The sequence below is a fragment of the Histoplasma capsulatum genome (assembly GCF_000150115.1).
Source record: "Histoplasma capsulatum G186AR genomic scaffold supercont2.9, whole genome shotgun sequence".
Classification (NCBI taxonomy): domain Eukaryota; kingdom Fungi; phylum Ascomycota; class Eurotiomycetes; order Onygenales; family Ajellomycetaceae; genus Histoplasma; species Histoplasma capsulatum.
Genome location: NW_025544809.1, coordinates 383,098 through 400,797, shown reverse-complemented (window position 1 = coordinate 400,797; position 17,700 = coordinate 383,098). Strand labels below are relative to the sequence as shown.

Below are 17,700 nucleotides of genomic sequence, written 5' to 3'. Positions count from 1 at the left end.
CTCCATCCTTACTCCTCGGCATCAGTAAATACATCCGTCCCTGTGTCAGCAGTGCTTTCCCGTTTCCTCCCGCCACCACCAAGGTTTGTAGCAATGACGGTATCATCACCATCATCTCCTTCCCCAGCTTCCGTCCCACTACCATCCATATCCGCACTCGCACTCTCAGCCTCACTCTGCACAGCGCTTAAAACGCTCTCCCCATCATTCCCCCGCTCCCTTTTGATAGCCACAGACGCCATGGATGCCATGGAAGCCGCTGAAGGGGTGGCGGAAACCTCCCTCGATCTTCGTTTAGTTGCTTGGCTGATCCCACTCTCCCGTCTGCCGCTGCTACTGTTACTTGCAATACTACTCACAGAAACAGCACGGCTTGTATCTCTTATCTTCTCATTGGTCTTGGATGCCGCTACCACCGCAGCGACAAGCTTCAAGACCGCGTTCTTCGCCTTAACTAGCGCATTTCTGCTCGTCGCATCACTCGCAACACCGGAGGAGATTGCCTGGTCTAACAGATCTTTCACAAGCAGTGGCAACTCCCCATCATCATCGGAAGCGAACTGAACTTGAGTGTTGGTGTTATGGGAGCGCATGCTGGAGCCAAGACTTTCATGATCATCTACACCATCGGGCACGCGCGACCCCGATCGCGAAGGTGCTGTTGGAGGTGCAGGTGGGGATGGAACATGCAGTTTGCCCAGCAAGGAGAGTAGATGTTTTTTCTCTTCTTTGGTGGAAGCACTTGTGGAGCCAACTCCGAGAAGGCGTTGGAGAATATCCCGCATCAAGGCTAGGTGGAGACTGTCGCTGGGACGGAATGGGGTGACATTGGGAGCTACAGAGAGCCCGGGCAGTTGCGCTTCACCACCCAATCCAACGATTCGCCGGTCATCTGTCCATTCCGCAAGCATGCCTACAACATTTGACATGAGCGATTTGATTTCCTTTTCCCCTACGCTGTCATCGATCTCTCCGTCGCTGTCTTCATCGGCTTCTAAGGAGTAGAAATCATCGGCTGCAGATAAAACTGAGTGCACTACCGATACAGCGATTTTGCGCATATGTTGAGCGTTTGCAGGACGAGAGTGACAGTAGACAGGGAGGAAGTAGGTAAGTGCCTGCCTGAGAGCCAGGTTATCCTGCGTCCGGGGATTGAAGAATGAGAGAACGAGAGCTTGTAGGAGAGTGTCAATGGAGTTCTCATTTAACTCTTTGATCGATGAGGGGATATTAGGGCCGGACGGCGATAAGGTGCCAGTAAGAAGCAGTTTTGCCAATGAAGTGACAGCTGCCGTTTGGACAATTGGCGGGGAGCTGGCTTTCAATGACTTGGCGAACACCCTGAGCAATGGCTTTTGGAATGGGGGAGGAACCACAGAATTGCTTTCATTTGGCGATTGGACTGGCAGAAGTATTGAAGTATGAGTTGTGAGGATATCAGCAAGAATTCGTATCGCTGTTTCCTGTAGAGCCTCGTGGCCTTTCGTGTAGCAATGGATGAACAAACTCATGTTCTCTTCAGCGAGTGTCTGAGAAGCAGTTAGCAGAGACAATCACCATAGGAATTATGACATTGATTTTCAATTCACCTACCTTATCTAGCAGACAACACAGCCCCAAGCACTCAAGCCCACGCTCTCTAATGGGGGCCTCATGGCTCCTGACCGCTGGAACCACCAGGTTGTTCAGCATGGTCACTAGGTGCATATTATCCTGCAAGTTTCCTTCAACATTCTGAAGCATACATTGCGCGATATAGAGGCATTTCATGTTCACCATAATCTCGCGAAGGATCTTAGCTTTGGCCTCCTCTTTGTTAAAGGGAACCTCCTCACTGTCACCCTCATCTTCTTCATCCTCATCCTCAGGTGTCTCAGATCGATTTCGTTTAGATTTTGATCCACTTTCCTCGCTTTGTTCCGACTTAGCTGAAACAAAGCTATCCTCTGATACGATGGTATCATGGACTTCTGCAACAGCTTCGAGAACGACACCACAAAATTCGCTCTCACCGGCGGCGTCAGGGCCGCAAACCGCTCGCAGAGCCTCCACGACAAGCTTTGTTACCTCCTCTGGCAAGTTAGGAACTGCCAACGTCTCTCTTAGAAGAGAAAACATCTTTCTTCTGCCAACTTCATCACTATAATCAAGAGTAAGACAGATGTGCAAGAGTTGTTCAACAACAAATTCACATTCGACAGTTTCCTCTTCTGCACGATCATCCCCTGCTGGTCGACTTAACCTGTCTAAGAGAGCAGTCGTGTATTTATGGAGGTAGTACGCCAAGGCAGTAACTTCAGGAATCTTTTCGTCCGCTAAATTATCATATTTGCCATCACCTTCTTCCTTGCAGAACTGGTTGAAGCTTCGAGCCATGAACACTGTTTCCGGCGTGAGAGATTCCCAAAATTGCTCATTGAAATCAACTGTTTCACGGTAGTCAGGACGTCCTTCCCAGAAGTTCTTCATTGCTTCATGAGCAATTCCACCTTCGATTCCAGAGTTCACGACGTCTATCCGTTCGAGAAGCTCCACCAGCGCGGGCATGCTAGGTGGCGCAGTTTTGTCCGTGCGTCGTTCGCCATCCTCCCCCGTTTCGGACCTCCCGGCGCAATCCTCAATCCAACGCTCGTAGAATAACCTACCAGCCGCTTTCTTGACATTATCATCGCGATCCCGTATACCCCATCGCAGTAGCTTTTCTCTCATTGACAAAGACAGATGTCTAAAGTCGCCTAATTGCGGAAGTAGACGTGAGTACAATGCTCTTCGGGTGGATGCATCCAGGTCTCGAGCCCGTTCTAGGAGGTAAGGCAAGGTAGCTGGCGTTAATGGAAGGTTAAGAAGCAATGTCCGTCGCACTTCAGCACTAGTGTCATTTTGAAGGACGTCCAGTAGCTTGTCCAGGAGCGCTGCTGCTCCATCGTTTTTGTTCGAGTCATCGTCCTCGTCTTCATTTCCGGCGAGTCGCCCAAGCCCCATTACGGCCTGGACACGAACGGAGGGTTCTTTATCTCTGATTCGTTTGACTAAACCCTGTCGGATGAGGCGATATAACTCATCATCCACTGAATCTAACGAATTGACAATGTGAGTAATGATCTGCGTTACACGATACCGAACAATCCTTTCTTTGGCCGCTAGCAGTGGAGTCATTGTTGACACGATGTTGAAAATTAACCTGGAGGTAGGGGTCTCCGGTAGAGACTGCGTCTCATCTGGATCGCCCTGAAGGAACAGCTCAAAATCTGTATAATCCGTTAGGAGAGCCAACATAGCAGAGTTGCATGCATCGACCATCTTACCTTTCTCGGTAGCTACTCTTAAGAAAGTTCCAAGGAATTTGATGACCCGATCGCCCGCTCCCTCTGCCTTTTTCACTCCAAGAACTCTCAGTATGCACCTGGAAACCTCAATATTAAACTCATTTTCCGCCACTCCGTCGCCGTCAGTGAAGCTATCGTTTATGGACTCTTCATGCGCTCTGTTTCCCTTCCCTTTCGCCTTCTCCTGTCGCAATCCACAACATCCTTCTTGTATTTTCCTTAACCGCACGACAAGCTTCCTGTGACCAGATGTTGAACGTTGAGCATCTGAGAAAATCTCGATAATGGCTTTCCGGAGATGCGGGGAGGAGGTCGGGAGTGAGGGCTCCGCGGGGATGAATACAGTCGGCGCGTTCTTTTCAGCGGGTGGGGCAGACGACTTGCGGACAGCGGTTGCTGACGAGGTCCGAGCAGAAACTCGAGATGGCATGTTGGATATACCGAAGCGCGATCAATTGTCAATGTCGTTTTCATTTATCCCCAGAGGGAGGTGGGGGCATTTGTATCCGATGGTGACAGGCCACAGCTGCTTTTGTGGGAAAACGGAATCAGATGAACAATAAGATATATATCAATAACAAGAGAAAGCAATAGGTTATTCAGGATTAAACCAACACAATTGTCCTATGTCGGGATCGGATGCTGTCGTGGAGTTGCTGCTTGCTCATCTTCTCCGACGTTGTTTACGTTGACGTCGAATTGCCCCTTTGGGAAGCGTAAACAAAGCTAATGCACATCGATCGCGTTAAGATAAGGGCTCCTTTATCACGTGTATATACTTGGCATAAAAGATAACCTTGGAAAGTCGAGGCGGTGACAAGATCTATCCTTCCATAATACAGAGTACTTTGCTGAAAGTCACATAAGATCATCTCGCCTGTTTCCCATTTCTCATACTCAGAATTATTACATTATCGTCCTTCCCGGCCTGACTAACTAAGCTGGTGAAACCAGGATCAACTCAGCAGTTGATATGAGTGACACGTGACCATGCACTCAGTAATCACGCAATCGAACATGGCCATCTCCAGCTTGAAGCTCTGGCTATGTAATTGATCTTGACTCATTCTGTGATCAGATTAGCCCGTCAATTTACCCGTCAATCATGTTACGCAGCAGTGTCAGACTCTTTTCCACCACAGCTTGCAGGGCAACGCAGAGTATTGCGCATATTGAGTCCAAAAACGCTTACGGCATCCAGGTTTCGAAGGCCCAAGGTGTCGTTAAGGGCCTCACCGGAGGTAACTCCTCACCCCTAGCTATTTTCTAACCTTTCACTTATGTCAAACCACAGCCTCAATTTACTGACTCTTTTGACAGCAATTGGAAATACACCACTCATACGATTGAACCGGCTCTCAGCGGAGACTGGTTGCGAAGTTCTTGGCAAAGCGGAATTCCAAAACCCGGGAGCAGCGTCAAGGATCGCGCGGCACTATATGTTGTCAAGGACGCGGAGGAGCGAGGGCTTCTAAAACCTGGTGGAACGGTTGTTGAAGGCACAGCCGGAAATACTGGAATCGGCCTTGCCCATGTGTGCCGATCAAAGGGCTACAAACTCATCATATATATGCCCAACACGCAGTCTCAGGGCAAGATCGATCTCCTACGACTTCTAGGTGCAGAGGTGTACCCGGTTCCCGCTGTTGCCTTCGAAAACCCACAAAACTATAACCATCAAGCCAGAAGACATGCCGAGTCTCTGGACAACGCTGTCTGGACAAACCAGTTTGATAATACAGCCAACCGCCGCGCACATATTGAGACCACAGGCCCAGAAATATGGGCACAAACTGGATGCAAAGTTGACGCTTTTACCTGCGCAACTGGCACTGGTGGCACTCTCGCTGGCGTTACGAGATATCTGAAGACCGTCAGCGACGGGCGTGTTAAGAGCTTCCTCGCAGATCCACCAGGAAGTGTGCTGTACAATTTTATATCAAGCGGCGGAAAGCTTATTGAAAGGACGGGGAGTAGTATAACCGAAGGAATTGGCCAGGGTCGTGTTACGGACAATCTGCAACCGGATATTGACCTAGTAGATGGAGCTTTGAGCATCAGTGACGAAAAGAGCATCGAGATGGTCTACCGATGTCTGGATGAGGAGGGTCTCTATCTTGGCGCCAGTTCGGCACTCAACGTCGTTGCGGCCAAGGAAGTTGCTGAAAAGTTGGGCAAGGGCCACACCGTCGTTACCGTATTATGTGATGGCGCTTACAGATATGCCGATCGCCTATTCTCTAACAAGTGGCTACAGAGCAAGAACCTACGTGAAGCGATACCAAAGCATTTAGAGAAGTACATTGTCTTGGAATGATTTATTCATTATTTATTTCATGTATACATTAACTTTGTTGGTTTAGACTGTTGGCATAACTATTTATAAGAAACGTAGAAATCATATGAACAGTCCACAGGCTATGCGAACGCTACATAACTTCAACTGGCATCTTATTCATGCATTCAAACGCACGTTGCTCATGAGAAGACGGTGATCGTGTTATTTCTTTTACTTGGCATTGTTCTTTTAATACCACCTGTCACACTGCCTGTCACACTGTTTGGCACGATGAGTTTATCCCTTGCGGATACTGGTCCCAACGTGGAGATAAACATGGAGATGCGTCAATTGCTTCTCTGCCAGCTAGACGACGTCTCGGGGTGCTCTACCCGCAGTCGTGTGGAGTTGTTTGTGAGGTGTTCTCAAATCTAATTTACCTTACCCTCCAATCAGCAAAGTTGTGGGGTGATGACAATAAGTTGATTCTTTTGGCTCCCCACGTTAAGATCACTTCGAGAACAGGCATATATTGACGATAATCTGGTAGAACTGCTCAGACACCTAAACTTGTCCAATCCATCACTGGACAGCGGCTTCGCTCTGGGGATGGAGTGATGGAGTGATTCTTGAAACGCCTGAGCTGGATAATATGTCATTACCCGACATAAGGCTGATGGACGTCCAGTACGTGTTGCAGCGCCTCATGACGCTCAATGGTGCAGCTGAACCTCATAGTGATGGTCTGGATGACGGAGAGGGCGTAAACCCTGTGATAATTGAAAGCAGTGAGGGCTCTGAAATTCGACATGCCGATTATGAGGCGGCACGTATGGGATTTAACCTGTTGCTTGAAAGCAGGTGGAGAAAAATTTCGAAGGGAAAAAAAAAAAAAAAAAAAAAAATCGAGCTCAGCTTAAAATTGCTCTACCTTCTCCATCTTAATCTTCACTTCTTTATTATTTGCGCTCAAATATGTAGAACAATTTTTTTTTTTCATATTATCTGTTTGTTTGAAAAATATTTAAGTATGTCTCAGTGCGATATGATCAATGCGCCGCAGCCTATGGTCTCCACCAAGTGATTTTATTCCTTCCACTCGTCCCTGCCATACTTGACGATATCAGACATGTTCACAACCCAGAATTTTGACGGTGCTTTGCCCTCTTCAGCCATCCGAGCGGCTGCCACAGCTGCTCTACCGATTATGGCTTGATCCTGGCCTGTAGGTTTATCAGCATACAAGAATATCCCAGAATCACAAAAAACCATTCAAAGAAATTTATCTGGTGGGAAGGGGGTCATAAGCCATACCTATCATATCCTGGAGGCCCTGCCCAAACATACTGACGCATTCAACGGCGCGCTCAAAGAAGAGAACCTTGCTCTGCTCCCTGTGGATGATCGTTCCAGGCTTCACGATGATGGCGTGTTCGAAATCGAGGTCCCGGATGGCATCCTCAACGCCATTCTTCATTTTCGAATAGGGCAGGTAGCGAGTTGGGAAGCCTCTGGTCCCGGCGCTGGAGATGTACACGTACGTCGTCGCCCCGGCCGCCTTGGCTGCCTTCGCGTTCTCTATGCACAGGTCATGGTCGATCTTCCACTGATTCTGGATTCCGCCGGCTGCCACTCTAGTGGTACCGATTGCATTGAAGAACACTGACGGCTTGGGGGAGAGGGAAGGGAGCATGCTGGCCCATTTTGAGCTGTCGCCTTCTTCGATGGCCTGGAGCTTCGGAGACTGAGCATTCGGGAGCCTCCTTGAGATAGTCTTGACGGCTGAGAATGTATCCGTGGAGAGGATTGTCGCGAGGATTTGAGAGCCCACGGCTCCAGTGCAGCCGAACACTACTGCTGTTGTCATGGCTAGGAATTCCGGATCTTGTGGATTGTGGTTGCTAGGTTTTGTGTATGGCTAGCAGAGATTGAGAGAGCTTTCTCGATCTCCAGTGTACCTCGATGTCTGGACTCTGTGTATTCCGAGAGGAGAAGAGGGGGATGGAAATTCGAGGAATCGCACTATATATAATCTAACAACGAGTTTACCGTGTTCTCTCGAGAGTCACCGTTTAGGTATCGATGGAAAACGTCACCGGCACTAGTAGTCTCAGACCCAAGCCACACAGCAGCTTACTTTAGTGGCAAACCGTAAACGGTAACAAGAGGGCAGCACGGCAGCCTATAGTGACAAATGTGTCAAATGGGTTTTTTTGATGTTTTCCACTGTAATTACTTAATTCCACTTACAGACACTCATTGATAGAAATTTATACTAGAAAGCAATGCACCTTGAATGCTATAAACACATTTTAAAACAGTGAATTTATGTCATTGTAGATATTATCGCTAGATATCTAGATATCATCACTAGATATCATTGCTAGATACCATCGCTAGATACCATCGCTAGATACCATTGCTAGATACCATCGCTAGATACCATCGCTAGATACCATCGCAAGATATCATCGCTAGATATCATCGCTAGATATCATCGCTAGATATCATCGCTAGATATCATCGCTAGATATCATCGCTAGATATCATCGCTAGATATCATCGCTAGATATCATCGCTAGATATCATCGCTAGATATTATCACTAGATACCATCGCTAGATATCATCGTGAGATATCACTGCTAGTATATATATATACTGTGGTTTCCACACTATGGGCTGGTGGTTGTAGTGTATAGATAATGGGTTCAGTGGCCACATCCACTGTGGGCCAGGATGTATATATATATATATATATATATATATATATATCACTATGAGCACAATGATTCAACAAATGATTATGTTGACTTTTTGCTATGAATAATCTAGTTATCATAGTACTAGCTTATTATATTTAGTGATGATATTCATGATGATATCTCGCGATGATATCTATATCTAGTGATGATATCTAGCGATGATATCTAGTGATGGTATCTAGCGATGGTATCTAGTGATGGTATCTAGTGATAATATCTAGTGATGTGGTTCCCCACTATGCTACAGCTGGCGGTCACAGTGTATCAGTGGTGGGTTCAGTGGTCATGCCCACTGTGGGCCGGGCCACACCACCACACCCATGGGTATATATATCACTATAAGCACAACCATTTAACAAATGGTTATATTGGCTTTTCACTGTGGATAATCTAGTGACTATCAGTGCTATCTTATCACAGTGATGATATATATTGCAGATGATATCTAGCAGTGCATTGCTTTCTAATAATCAATAAGCTCTATTCAATTACAAATAGAATGAATATGATAGGTGTGTGTACATTGTAACACTAGTATAAAAAACCCATTTGACACATTTGTCACTATAGGCTGCCGTAGGCAGCTCATTCCAACCAAACACTCATCCATCCCATCCCATCCCATTGGGCAGACCAGGGCATAATAGTAACTAATATGTGCAGAGTGCACTAGTGGTGTTCGTTAGGGGATGATCCCAAAAAATAATCCTACGAATCACGTTAGGTTCCTAATCAAATAGATTCCCTTAAAGCCTGCTAATTTTAGGGGAATTCTCCTTGTAGTGTAGTTGTAAAAGTGCATATCTAGTTTAACAACAACTTCTGTGTATTGAAATGTGGTGTAGCGGGCTGAAGCTCTTCTTCGCTGGTAGTTAGTATAAGGAGTTGACAGGAATACAATTATTATTATTATTCTTCTTCCTAACCGCAACATCCTTGTCTGACAGGGTGAATACAATAGAAATTGAAATTTCAGCTTCTAGCCTTATTCAAATTATCTGCACTCTGTACGGTACATAGGGTCCGAACTCAAGCGGGAATAAGAAATCTATGGTGTGAAAGGAGTGGATTGTTGCCTGAGCATTGGTGTATTTTTAGGGGGGATTTTCTTGCCTATCTTGTTCAGCTTCAATTCAAGTGCCTGCGTTCAGTTCTCTCCTTAACTACCCATTAAGCTAAGGAGGATGGGCCACGGGAGAAGCAAACGAGAGGAGCGGAGCCGGATGAAGAACCTACAGTAACCCCCTCTGTAAAAGCAATTCCCTTGAAGATGATGCTCCTGGAAATAAATAAGGAATAAATTTAGACAGAAAAGCTTGGAGACAGGCATAAGATGAACGCATGCAAGGAATTTTTTGGGTTGGCTTGGAGATCGACATGGAGAATGGGTAGCAAGTCTGGGATACCAAAAAGCACTGTAGCATTGCATGCATTTAAACCGCGATCCCCATTGTAGCTTTCTCCCTTGGTATCGTTATTAGTATCCTTCACCGGTACTTACGGTCTCTTGGTGTAGACTTGGTATCCTCGCTGATGTTATTGGTAGTCAAGAGTTTTTCGACTTGTCGAGCACGACTCGCACGACAGGAACTACGACGACCTGATGCTATCCCATGGGACGCAGAAGAGGGTGCGAATGATAGTGTTCATTATCCTGGCGGGCTTCAATAAAGCACTCTTGCGTAGACAGCCCCTTTGAAACTCTCTCCAAACTCACACTCTATTCTCCAACTCCTCGAGCAAGGGCGATCCTCCGGGAAACCCCTGTCATATCAACTGTGGATCCTCGGATCTGAGCTCCTCAGCGACACATACATATCATTCAAACCCCAATTTGGGCCTCCTGGTAACCCCATTCTCACAACTCCCGGAGGCCATGCGGCCCGGGAATCACAAGAACCACCTGTTTTACAGGCGCGATAAGGAATAAAAAGGAAGGGAGCTACTTACTCAAAGTCTAAGTGGATGGAAAGTTTTTAGGCCGTCTCTTTCTGCTATATTTTTGTGACCCGTCACAGTTAGTGGGGAATTGACCAGCAAAACCAAGTCATATAAGAATTGACCTGGGTGCCAGATAGAGTTGATTACTGCTGGCGCGGAGGGATAAGAATTGCATCAATTCGAAATCGTCCTCAATGCCTAGTTTCACATAACACCTCGCAAGGGGAGGGGGGAGTGCGGCGCTGGAGAAAGCCCACAGTCGATATTTTCTTCAGCTTAGTGTCAAATGGATAACTATCTATGACAATTGAGAGAGCAAACTCTGACTTTCGTGAAGCTAAAGATTTGTGCAGAAGTTGTGTATCCAGGAGTAGCCAATCTTATCCAGAGAAGATCTGGATTCATTGAGTGAGAGGACTGTCTATCCCTGGACTTGCAGTCTAGGAAAGTGGAATGCCTTTGGCAAAGGATAGTCCAAGATACTAGAAAGACCCATGCCTGACTTCGCTGTCTTCACGATTCCCAGACGGAATCACACGCGCGAGTAAATAAAAATCTCAATATTCGATTTTCACTTCTGTACACAATAAAATCAAAACCATGCGGCTTCCAACTGAAAATGTTGTGACACGGAATATGAGTAGCTAAGGTTGGCCAGCCATGTGCAAATATTTTTTTCAAACCCAACATGCTTATTTTTGACGAGGTTGAATTTTTCAGTTAGGCTGCCAGTTGAATTGATGTGCAGGCGCTCTCCAGAGCCTATTCGTGGTAGCTGTAGATTATCCCAGGCGCGATTAACCCCTGTCCAGCGTGGTGATTCATGAATGATATTTATTATTTCCCTAGGTGATATGGGTTCCTTATGAGAACAAACAAGTTAAATGATATTCCTTCGTAGTTTTTGCTACGAGAAATGCTGGGAGTATCCTATAGAGCTGTTCCGGCGATTATCACAGACCAGCGGAAGAAGGATCCGGATAGCTGGCCTCTCATGGAGTTACAGCAGCTTACCTTCCATACATATGAATATTAGGTGGAGAAAGTTAAATAACTCAGCATGGATTTTCTGCGTGCTTAGCTGATCCACCTGCGGACGGCGTTCGAAGTGTCGCTCTTGTTGTATTCGTTTAATAGCACAACATGATCAAAATGAAGCAATATATTTCGGAGGCTGGCGGTGTCATTCAAACGTTTGAGAAGCCCCCAACTGCAACCCATTCATGTTTCTCATTTTCGAAAGACCGACAGAGTCCGTGCCGGAAAATCATACTAAATACTTATAGACCGCCCACTCCAGAATTGCCGCCCCTAAACTAACTTCTTCAAAGTTCCACCCTTGTCTGTTCCAGTGATCGAGTAGTTCGAGGAAGGTAAAGGTATCCCCTGGGAGAATTGTCAAGCCAACCTCATCTTCGAAAGAGGTTTTGTCAGCTCCTTTGCGATCGTTATTGGAGTCTAAGTGTTCGAAAATCTCAATCCAAAAGTCATTAGCAGTCTCTGGGGTCCAGGTCTTAGTGCGGAAGACTGCAAGACGGTCGTAGGGTCTCTTAGGTGAGTAAAGCTCTCGAAGAAGGATTGGCCGCAAGTAGCTGAGAATTGCAGCTGAACCGGTATACGCCTTTGAAACGTCTTCGACCATAAACGTTTCACGCTGCATCAGCTCTCCTGCCACATGTACATGTACCTCACTGCAACTAGCCAAATAGAAGCACGAAGCATGAAGTGTAGTCCAGGGGCAATACAACATCTTATTCTGGAGCTGAAGGCTCCAAATCCGCTTGCTTGTATCATAGGGAATGGCCTAATCAGAGCCGGGGAAAACAGATGTATCGTAGCGGCGTTTTGAAGACAACTCCAACAGTTCCAGTGTCGTATCCATCGAACGGCATCTATTTAACAGGAATATGCCAGGGTTTTGAATCCGATCATAATAGTTTCATGTCATTGGCATATATAGTGCCACATTCTGGCCATTCCTGCCATCCATCTTGTTGTCTAGCAGCTGGGGAGTATAAGTCAATCAATCCAGCCTGGGCCAGGTTTCACTGAGCGGCAGTGGGGTCGTACAGAACAAGACCTCTTGTATATGATCAGTTTCAGTTTCTTCATCTTCCCTGCATGATAATCTTTATCTTCATGAATGAGGCAGAGGAGAATGCCACATTTCTGCGGGCTAAATAAATGGTAATGCATGCGTGAAGTGCTCTTTTGATATCCAGGGGAATTCGCAAGCACCTCCATGCAGCATAATTTCAATTCCTCTTAGCGACTGGGGATCGTGGCACATCCACTCAACACACGCATCCATTCTGGGAATAGTAACGTCCTTGGGGCTGGAATAACAAATGCGACTCAATAACGGAGAACAGGAAACCGAAAGAGAGCGATAGCAAGGGGGATGATGGCGGGTTATAAACAGTGGGAATTCGTGGGTCCTCGAACGGCTCTCCTGAGGATCCAACTTATTGCTAGTAAGCCTTGGCTCAGACTCAGCCAATGTGAATCCATGTGGTTGAATCTGTTGCACGCATCCTACCTCCCTGTAATCTCGGAACATGATAGAATCCACGCTTTCCTGGAGTTGTTCTGTTGCTCTGCAACAGCTCCATAATGTAAGTGTTATGAGGGCGACGAGAACAAACTTCGGGCCTATCTGATTGGGTGGGCAGATAGGGTGATTCCAATAATTTGCCAAAACTGGGTGTAAAAAGTCGACAGTTATATCAGTGCCTCTAGGGGTAAGTAAATGTTGCCATTAGAATGTCCCCACTGGGAGCTTTGTTGATTTTGTCTGCAGTGACCTGAAGAAAGGACTTGTTTCCTGTATCCAGCGAGAAAATGGTGGATAGGATGCTGGACAAACGACACCTCTGGCGTTGCGGCGCCAGCAACCTCCACAATAGGCCTAGCAGGACCGACCGAACCCCCCCGAACTCCACCCCCCAAGAATCCTGAAATCCTCCCCCATCACCTCCTCCTCTTCCTCGACCACCGCCCCGGCCATAGGCACGACCACTGCCTCCATTTCCTGCATCCTCGCAGGCACGGTAGCAGCCCGACAGCGGGACCAGAGGGCATTCAACCTCACCCTGCCGCAGGCAGACAACCGAGCAAGCTGGGGAGCATCAAGCCGCTTTACCAAATGGCGAAGGCGTTCTTTGTAGCCCGCCAGATCTTCCCTAGCGGCCACCCCACAAAAAACGAAAGCACGAGTGCGCATGATGCGCCTCACCAGTGGCGAATCGGGCACCCAGTATAACTATCAGCATACCTATATCACTCACTAAAGGCGCGAATTGAAGTATTTCTGGAATGGGAGTTGTATGGCATAGAAAATGTTCACTCCCTTGTGAAATCTCACCCTCGAGTATGAAGTATCGAAGCCACCAGCTGCTCGCCAGCTCGCGGAACGGGAGATTCATCTGACTGGCAGCCCAGTCAATCACGTCCATCCCACACCGGAACCAAGCATCTTCTGTGTAACGCGTGGAAGAACAACAAGGAGATAATGACTGTTTGCATTTACCGCAAATACATCTCTGCGGATCCATTGCTTCACTAAATGTTTTGTTTGGTCAAGAATGTCCACTTCCGCCAAAATCGGCAGATGACAACCCAGACCTTTCCAAGATTTCCGCGCGAGACAACGCAGATTGGATCAACCAAGATCTGGAGACTGAACGGAGCGAATAAAGGCCGTGAATTGGGAAGACGTTTGACGCCTGCTATATACGCCAAACGAAGATCGGAAAATCTAGCTTGTATGTATCATTTGGCAGGGCGCCAAACGGAGTTAATAAATATTAAGTGCTTTCAACCACGAATTGTAATATCAAGCCCTTCATAAAGCAGATGTGAGGGGAGAGCTTTTTATATTCAATCATCTTTTTTCCAGTAGATGCATTTGCAAAACTGTCCCCTCCTGTAGATAGCGAAGGGTAGATAGAGTCCTTCAGGATGTAAAACGGTTGTTGCAGATAACCTCAAATCCAAGAGGTTACGGCCCATATCGATGTTATTATTGTTTTCAATTAATTCTCCAGCAGATTTCATCTAGCCGTAGCGGGGAGGGACGTTAAATATTCAGGTATAGAGACGGCACTGTTCTCGCTCAACGCCACCCAGAAATAGCCTTCAAGCAGCATTTTAAGGGGAATAAGTGGATATATTTCCATATTGGCGCCCGCTCTTGTTTTCATCTCTTCTTTATAGGAAAGGAACTGTAATATTCTTTTCCAGAATGGCATTCACGGTGTAGCCAGTATTCAGCCACACGTCTTCGAGTCTCCATGCCAGTCTGAATGATTGCATCGTATTTCATCATCAGGACCTTGCTAGCCGCCTTTGCACAATCTCCATCGCGTCTTCGTCTCTGAAGCTCGATGGAAAAATATCCGGTTGGTTTCGCCGAAACTGGTTTAAGCCGTGATTATTTCTGGCATATAAGACCACTTCCCGTTCTTATTGCAGAATAACGCGTTCAAATATTTCTAGGAAGACTGCACTAGGATCGGGAACACCTAGGGGGATAGTTATTCGATACCTAAGTAGGCAAATAGATAGACGTAAGGCGGGAGGACCGGGAGGATGGGTAAATATCTCCCACCCCTCTTCTCAATTTAAGAATAACGAAGGTATAAATGACAAGAACTCCGAGAAGAGAGAGAAGCGAACCGAGGGGAGATATGGGCGCCGTATATATACCTCCATAGGACGATCTTGCGATCACCGCGTCTCTGGTCAAGTCACCGCTCCACGCCACTCCATCCAGGATTCGCAGTCACTCACATTGCGACGTCCTAGTGCTGGGATTGAATTACTTCCCATATCACTACTTAGCCTCCGATATCGATATGATGAAACGAGCATAGGCAGGTAACAAGCGAATTCGGTGATGGTTGCAAGCCTGACGTCAACTACCACGTTTGAGGAAGGGAATTTATTCAGGAAACATTCCCTTACTAGAAGGCTTTTTGTGGCGAACGGGGAACGGGAAGAGATATAGAGAGAATCAAAATGAGCGTGTGAATATGGTATGATCCGTCCAGACACCATCCAAACGAGGTGTGACTGAATAGACCGTAATGCAGCCGGAACATGAAATGTTAATGAATAATGTATATTCTTTGACTTGCACCGCAAACTATTCCCGAGCAAAGTGAAGCAACTCTCTCTAGTCCCAGGTCTGTGAAATGAATGAGCCAGTATCGTCAATTATAGGAAAAAGAAATGAAAATCGTGGAGAAACGCCTGTCGAAGGTCATATCGAAAGCGGGAGGCGAGAGCGCGCAAGTCTAAATATAAACCCATAAACATCATCCGATACACGCCAAGCAACTACAACTATCATGGTCATAAGCAAGGGAGGGGGGGGGGGGGGGGAATCGCAAGCATAAACTCTCAAACCACAGAGACGTTCCACGACGCGCCATACCCATTGTACCCCACCCCGCGCAAATTCCACGGCGACATCTCTTGTTGTGTATTCCCTCCCGCATCCGTTGCGCGACTGTAAATCGTTTTATTGCGTCCTTTCTCCACCTTCACTGCGGCCCGCCACAGCACCCAAGCCCATTTATTCTTCGACTTATTTGACTCATGCGGCCCATAATCCAACTCGGCATCGACCCACGTCTTCCCCCCATCGACCGAAACCTCTACACGTGTCACAGGCCCGTCCGCGCCAAAGGGGACCGCAAAGCCTTTAATTTCCAGCTCCCCTGATGGCGGAAGGTATATCGTCGAGTCGTCATTAGGCACGGCGACGACGGAGTTGACGGGCATGCATTGCATGGCGGGCACCTTGGGCCAGTACTCCTCCGCGATTTCCCAGGTGAGGGCTTCGGGGGGCAAGATCTTGTAATCGTGCTGCTGGTAGAAGTTGGGTGATTCATTGGGGACGACAGAGATGGTGTCGAGCCATTTTACCCAGCGTGCACCGGCGACACCGGGAACAACAACGCGGACGGGGTAGCCGTAGGCGGGTTGGAGGGGCTTGTTGTTCATCTAAGGGGGTTGTGATTAGTTTGTTCAAATTACATTATATGATATTTAGAGAATTTGAGAAAGAATTTCTTACCTCCAGGGCTAGAATCACCTCCCTATCAACAGCCATGGCCCTCCACAACTCAATGCTGACGCCATAGTTGCTGTCATCCTGGCAACGCAGCTGGTCGCAGGTAAAGGCAACATGCATCTGCGGCCCCTTCTCACCTGCAGCAGTGTGGCCATTAGAAGTCCCATTAACCGCTCCACTGGCCATTGCATCCGTTTCGTGATCATCATTATAATTATTACACCCCTTCACACCAGCCTTGATCAGAATATCGCGTAACCTAGGCCCCCGCCAGGTGCAATTCATAACGGCGCCATCCATCCAATCCAGCCCCACCACCTCTTTGAGTTTGGTTCGCATGGTATGGCGGCGGTTCCCAGCACACTGCAGGGCCGCCAATACCTCGTGCTGCGGGAAGTCATGGCGCAGTTGCTCAATGGATAGCTGGAGCGGGTTGGGGACGTCTCCACCAACAGAGACAACATGGGTGGCCGCGTCGATCTCCGGGATGGCACTGTGGTTGCGGTTATAGGCATCCGGGGCCTGGGTGATGAAGCTAAGTGGTTGATCATGTCAACGAGCAGTTGTTAGCTGGCTTGAGTATATACGTGCAGCATGCGCAATGCCCATGTAGCTGATACCTCGTAGCGAGTGAGGTGATGCGCCACACAAAGCACGCAATCGGGGCTAGCAGGGCAACGGAACCCCAAGGCAAACATAAGGGCACAGAGCGCAAGGAAGCCCTTACCTCGACACCAGCTCGTGCAGTGGAGCTTCCCGGTTCAAGGGACGCACAGGTTCAGGATCGAGCTTCTAGATGGCTGTTAGAAGAAGAGCTCGGGCTTGATAGGGCTGAGGATGTCCGTGCTGCTGCGGTGTTGTTCGGTACAAAGGCCCACCCGCAACCAAGGGTCAAATCAAGTCAGAGCTGTCTACTCACTGAAATCATCGTTGCGAGATGATCGTATTTTTTTTTGCATTTGCTATGCCTTCCACCCTCTCTTGTTTTCGTTGCCCTTCTCGCAGCATGCAACTTGGAAACTTGGGGGTTTTAATGGTCGCTCTCAACTGCACCAACCAACGGCAAACAACCAGCGTATGAGCCCTGCAGGTGGCGATTTCGGCCGAAAACCTCAGGACTTTGCTAAGGCAATGCAATTTCCACACTTTCCACAATTTCCAGCGGGCATTGGTTGTTGGTGAGGTTCAGCGTGACCCATAACTAGGTCGGATTGCCCGGTTATGGGCGGAGGCTGCTGTTGCCCCTCACACTGTGCACCTGCTCTCCTCCGGTAGCACGATGCCCAGAACCCTTGGATGAGCCTGAGACAATT

At 47.6% G+C, this 17,700-nt stretch overlaps 8 protein-coding genes across 8 annotated transcripts; 3 read left to right on the top strand and 5 right to left on the bottom strand.

The window, feature by feature from the left end:
• Window positions 1-8: 8 nt before the first annotated feature.
• HCBG_06361 (condensin subunit) lies at window positions 9-3,756 on the bottom strand (the record flags this gene model as incomplete). Its single annotated transcript, XM_045433410.1, has 3 exons — window positions 9-1,529; window positions 1,594-3,248; window positions 3,306-3,756. 3 exons carry the CDS (start codon window positions 3,754-3,756, stop codon window positions 9-11), a joined length of 3,627 nt encoding a protein of 1,208 aa, XP_045285723.1.
• Window positions 3,757-4,200: 444 nt separating this feature from the next.
• Window positions 4,201-5,768, top strand: HCBG_06360 (cysteine synthase; the record flags this gene model as incomplete). Its single annotated transcript, XM_045433409.1, has 2 exons — window positions 4,201-4,567; window positions 4,647-5,768. The coding sequence occupies one exon, from the start codon at window positions 4,897-4,899 to the stop codon at window positions 5,641-5,643; it is 747 nt and encodes a 248-aa protein (XP_045285722.1).
• An 813-nt stretch (window positions 5,769-6,581) lies between these two features.
• On the bottom strand, window positions 6,582-7,607 carry HCBG_06359 (NAD dependent epimerase/dehydratase; the record flags this gene model as incomplete). Its single annotated transcript, XM_045433408.1, has 2 exons — window positions 6,582-6,827; window positions 6,919-7,607. 2 exons carry the CDS (start codon window positions 7,469-7,471, stop codon window positions 6,691-6,693), a joined length of 690 nt encoding a protein of 229 aa, XP_045285721.1.
• Window positions 7,608-9,201: 1,594 nt separating this feature from the next.
• HCBG_06358 (uncharacterized protein) lies at window positions 9,202-10,290 on the top strand (the record flags this gene model as incomplete). Its single annotated transcript, XM_045433407.1, has 3 exons — window positions 9,202-9,238; window positions 9,824-9,997; window positions 10,058-10,290. The coding sequence occupies 3 exons, from the start codon at window positions 9,202-9,204 to the stop codon at window positions 10,288-10,290; spliced, it is 444 nt and encodes a 147-aa protein (XP_045285720.1).
• Window positions 10,291-11,575: 1,285 nt separating this feature from the next.
• Window positions 11,576-11,950, bottom strand: HCBG_06357 (uncharacterized protein; the record flags this gene model as incomplete). The annotated part of the gene is made up of 1 exon (XM_045433406.1): window positions 11,576-11,950. The coding sequence occupies one exon, from the start codon at window positions 11,948-11,950 to the stop codon at window positions 11,576-11,578; it is 375 nt and encodes a 124-aa protein (XP_045285719.1).
• A 1,266-nt stretch (window positions 11,951-13,216) lies between these two features.
• On the bottom strand, window positions 13,217-13,531 carry HCBG_06356 (uncharacterized protein; the record flags this gene model as incomplete). The annotated part of the gene is made up of 1 exon (XM_045433405.1): window positions 13,217-13,531. One exon carries the CDS (start codon window positions 13,529-13,531, stop codon window positions 13,217-13,219), a length of 315 nt encoding a protein of 104 aa, XP_045285718.1.
• Window positions 13,532-13,918: 387 nt separating this feature from the next.
• Window positions 13,919-15,420, top strand: HCBG_06355 (uncharacterized protein; the record flags this gene model as incomplete). The annotated part of the gene is made up of 4 exons (XM_045433404.1): window positions 13,919-14,072; window positions 14,369-14,398; window positions 14,871-15,186; window positions 15,402-15,420. 4 exons carry the CDS (start codon window positions 13,919-13,921, stop codon window positions 15,418-15,420), a joined length of 519 nt encoding a protein of 172 aa, XP_045285717.1.
• A 291-nt stretch (window positions 15,421-15,711) lies between these two features.
• Window positions 15,712-17,315, bottom strand: HCBG_06354 (sulfite oxidase; the record flags this gene model as incomplete). Its single annotated transcript, XM_045433403.1, has 4 exons — window positions 15,712-16,317; window positions 16,391-16,922; window positions 17,115-17,179; window positions 17,307-17,315. 4 exons carry the CDS (start codon window positions 17,313-17,315, stop codon window positions 15,712-15,714), a joined length of 1,212 nt encoding a protein of 403 aa, XP_045285716.1.
• Between the last annotated feature and the right edge of the window lie 385 nt (window positions 17,316-17,700).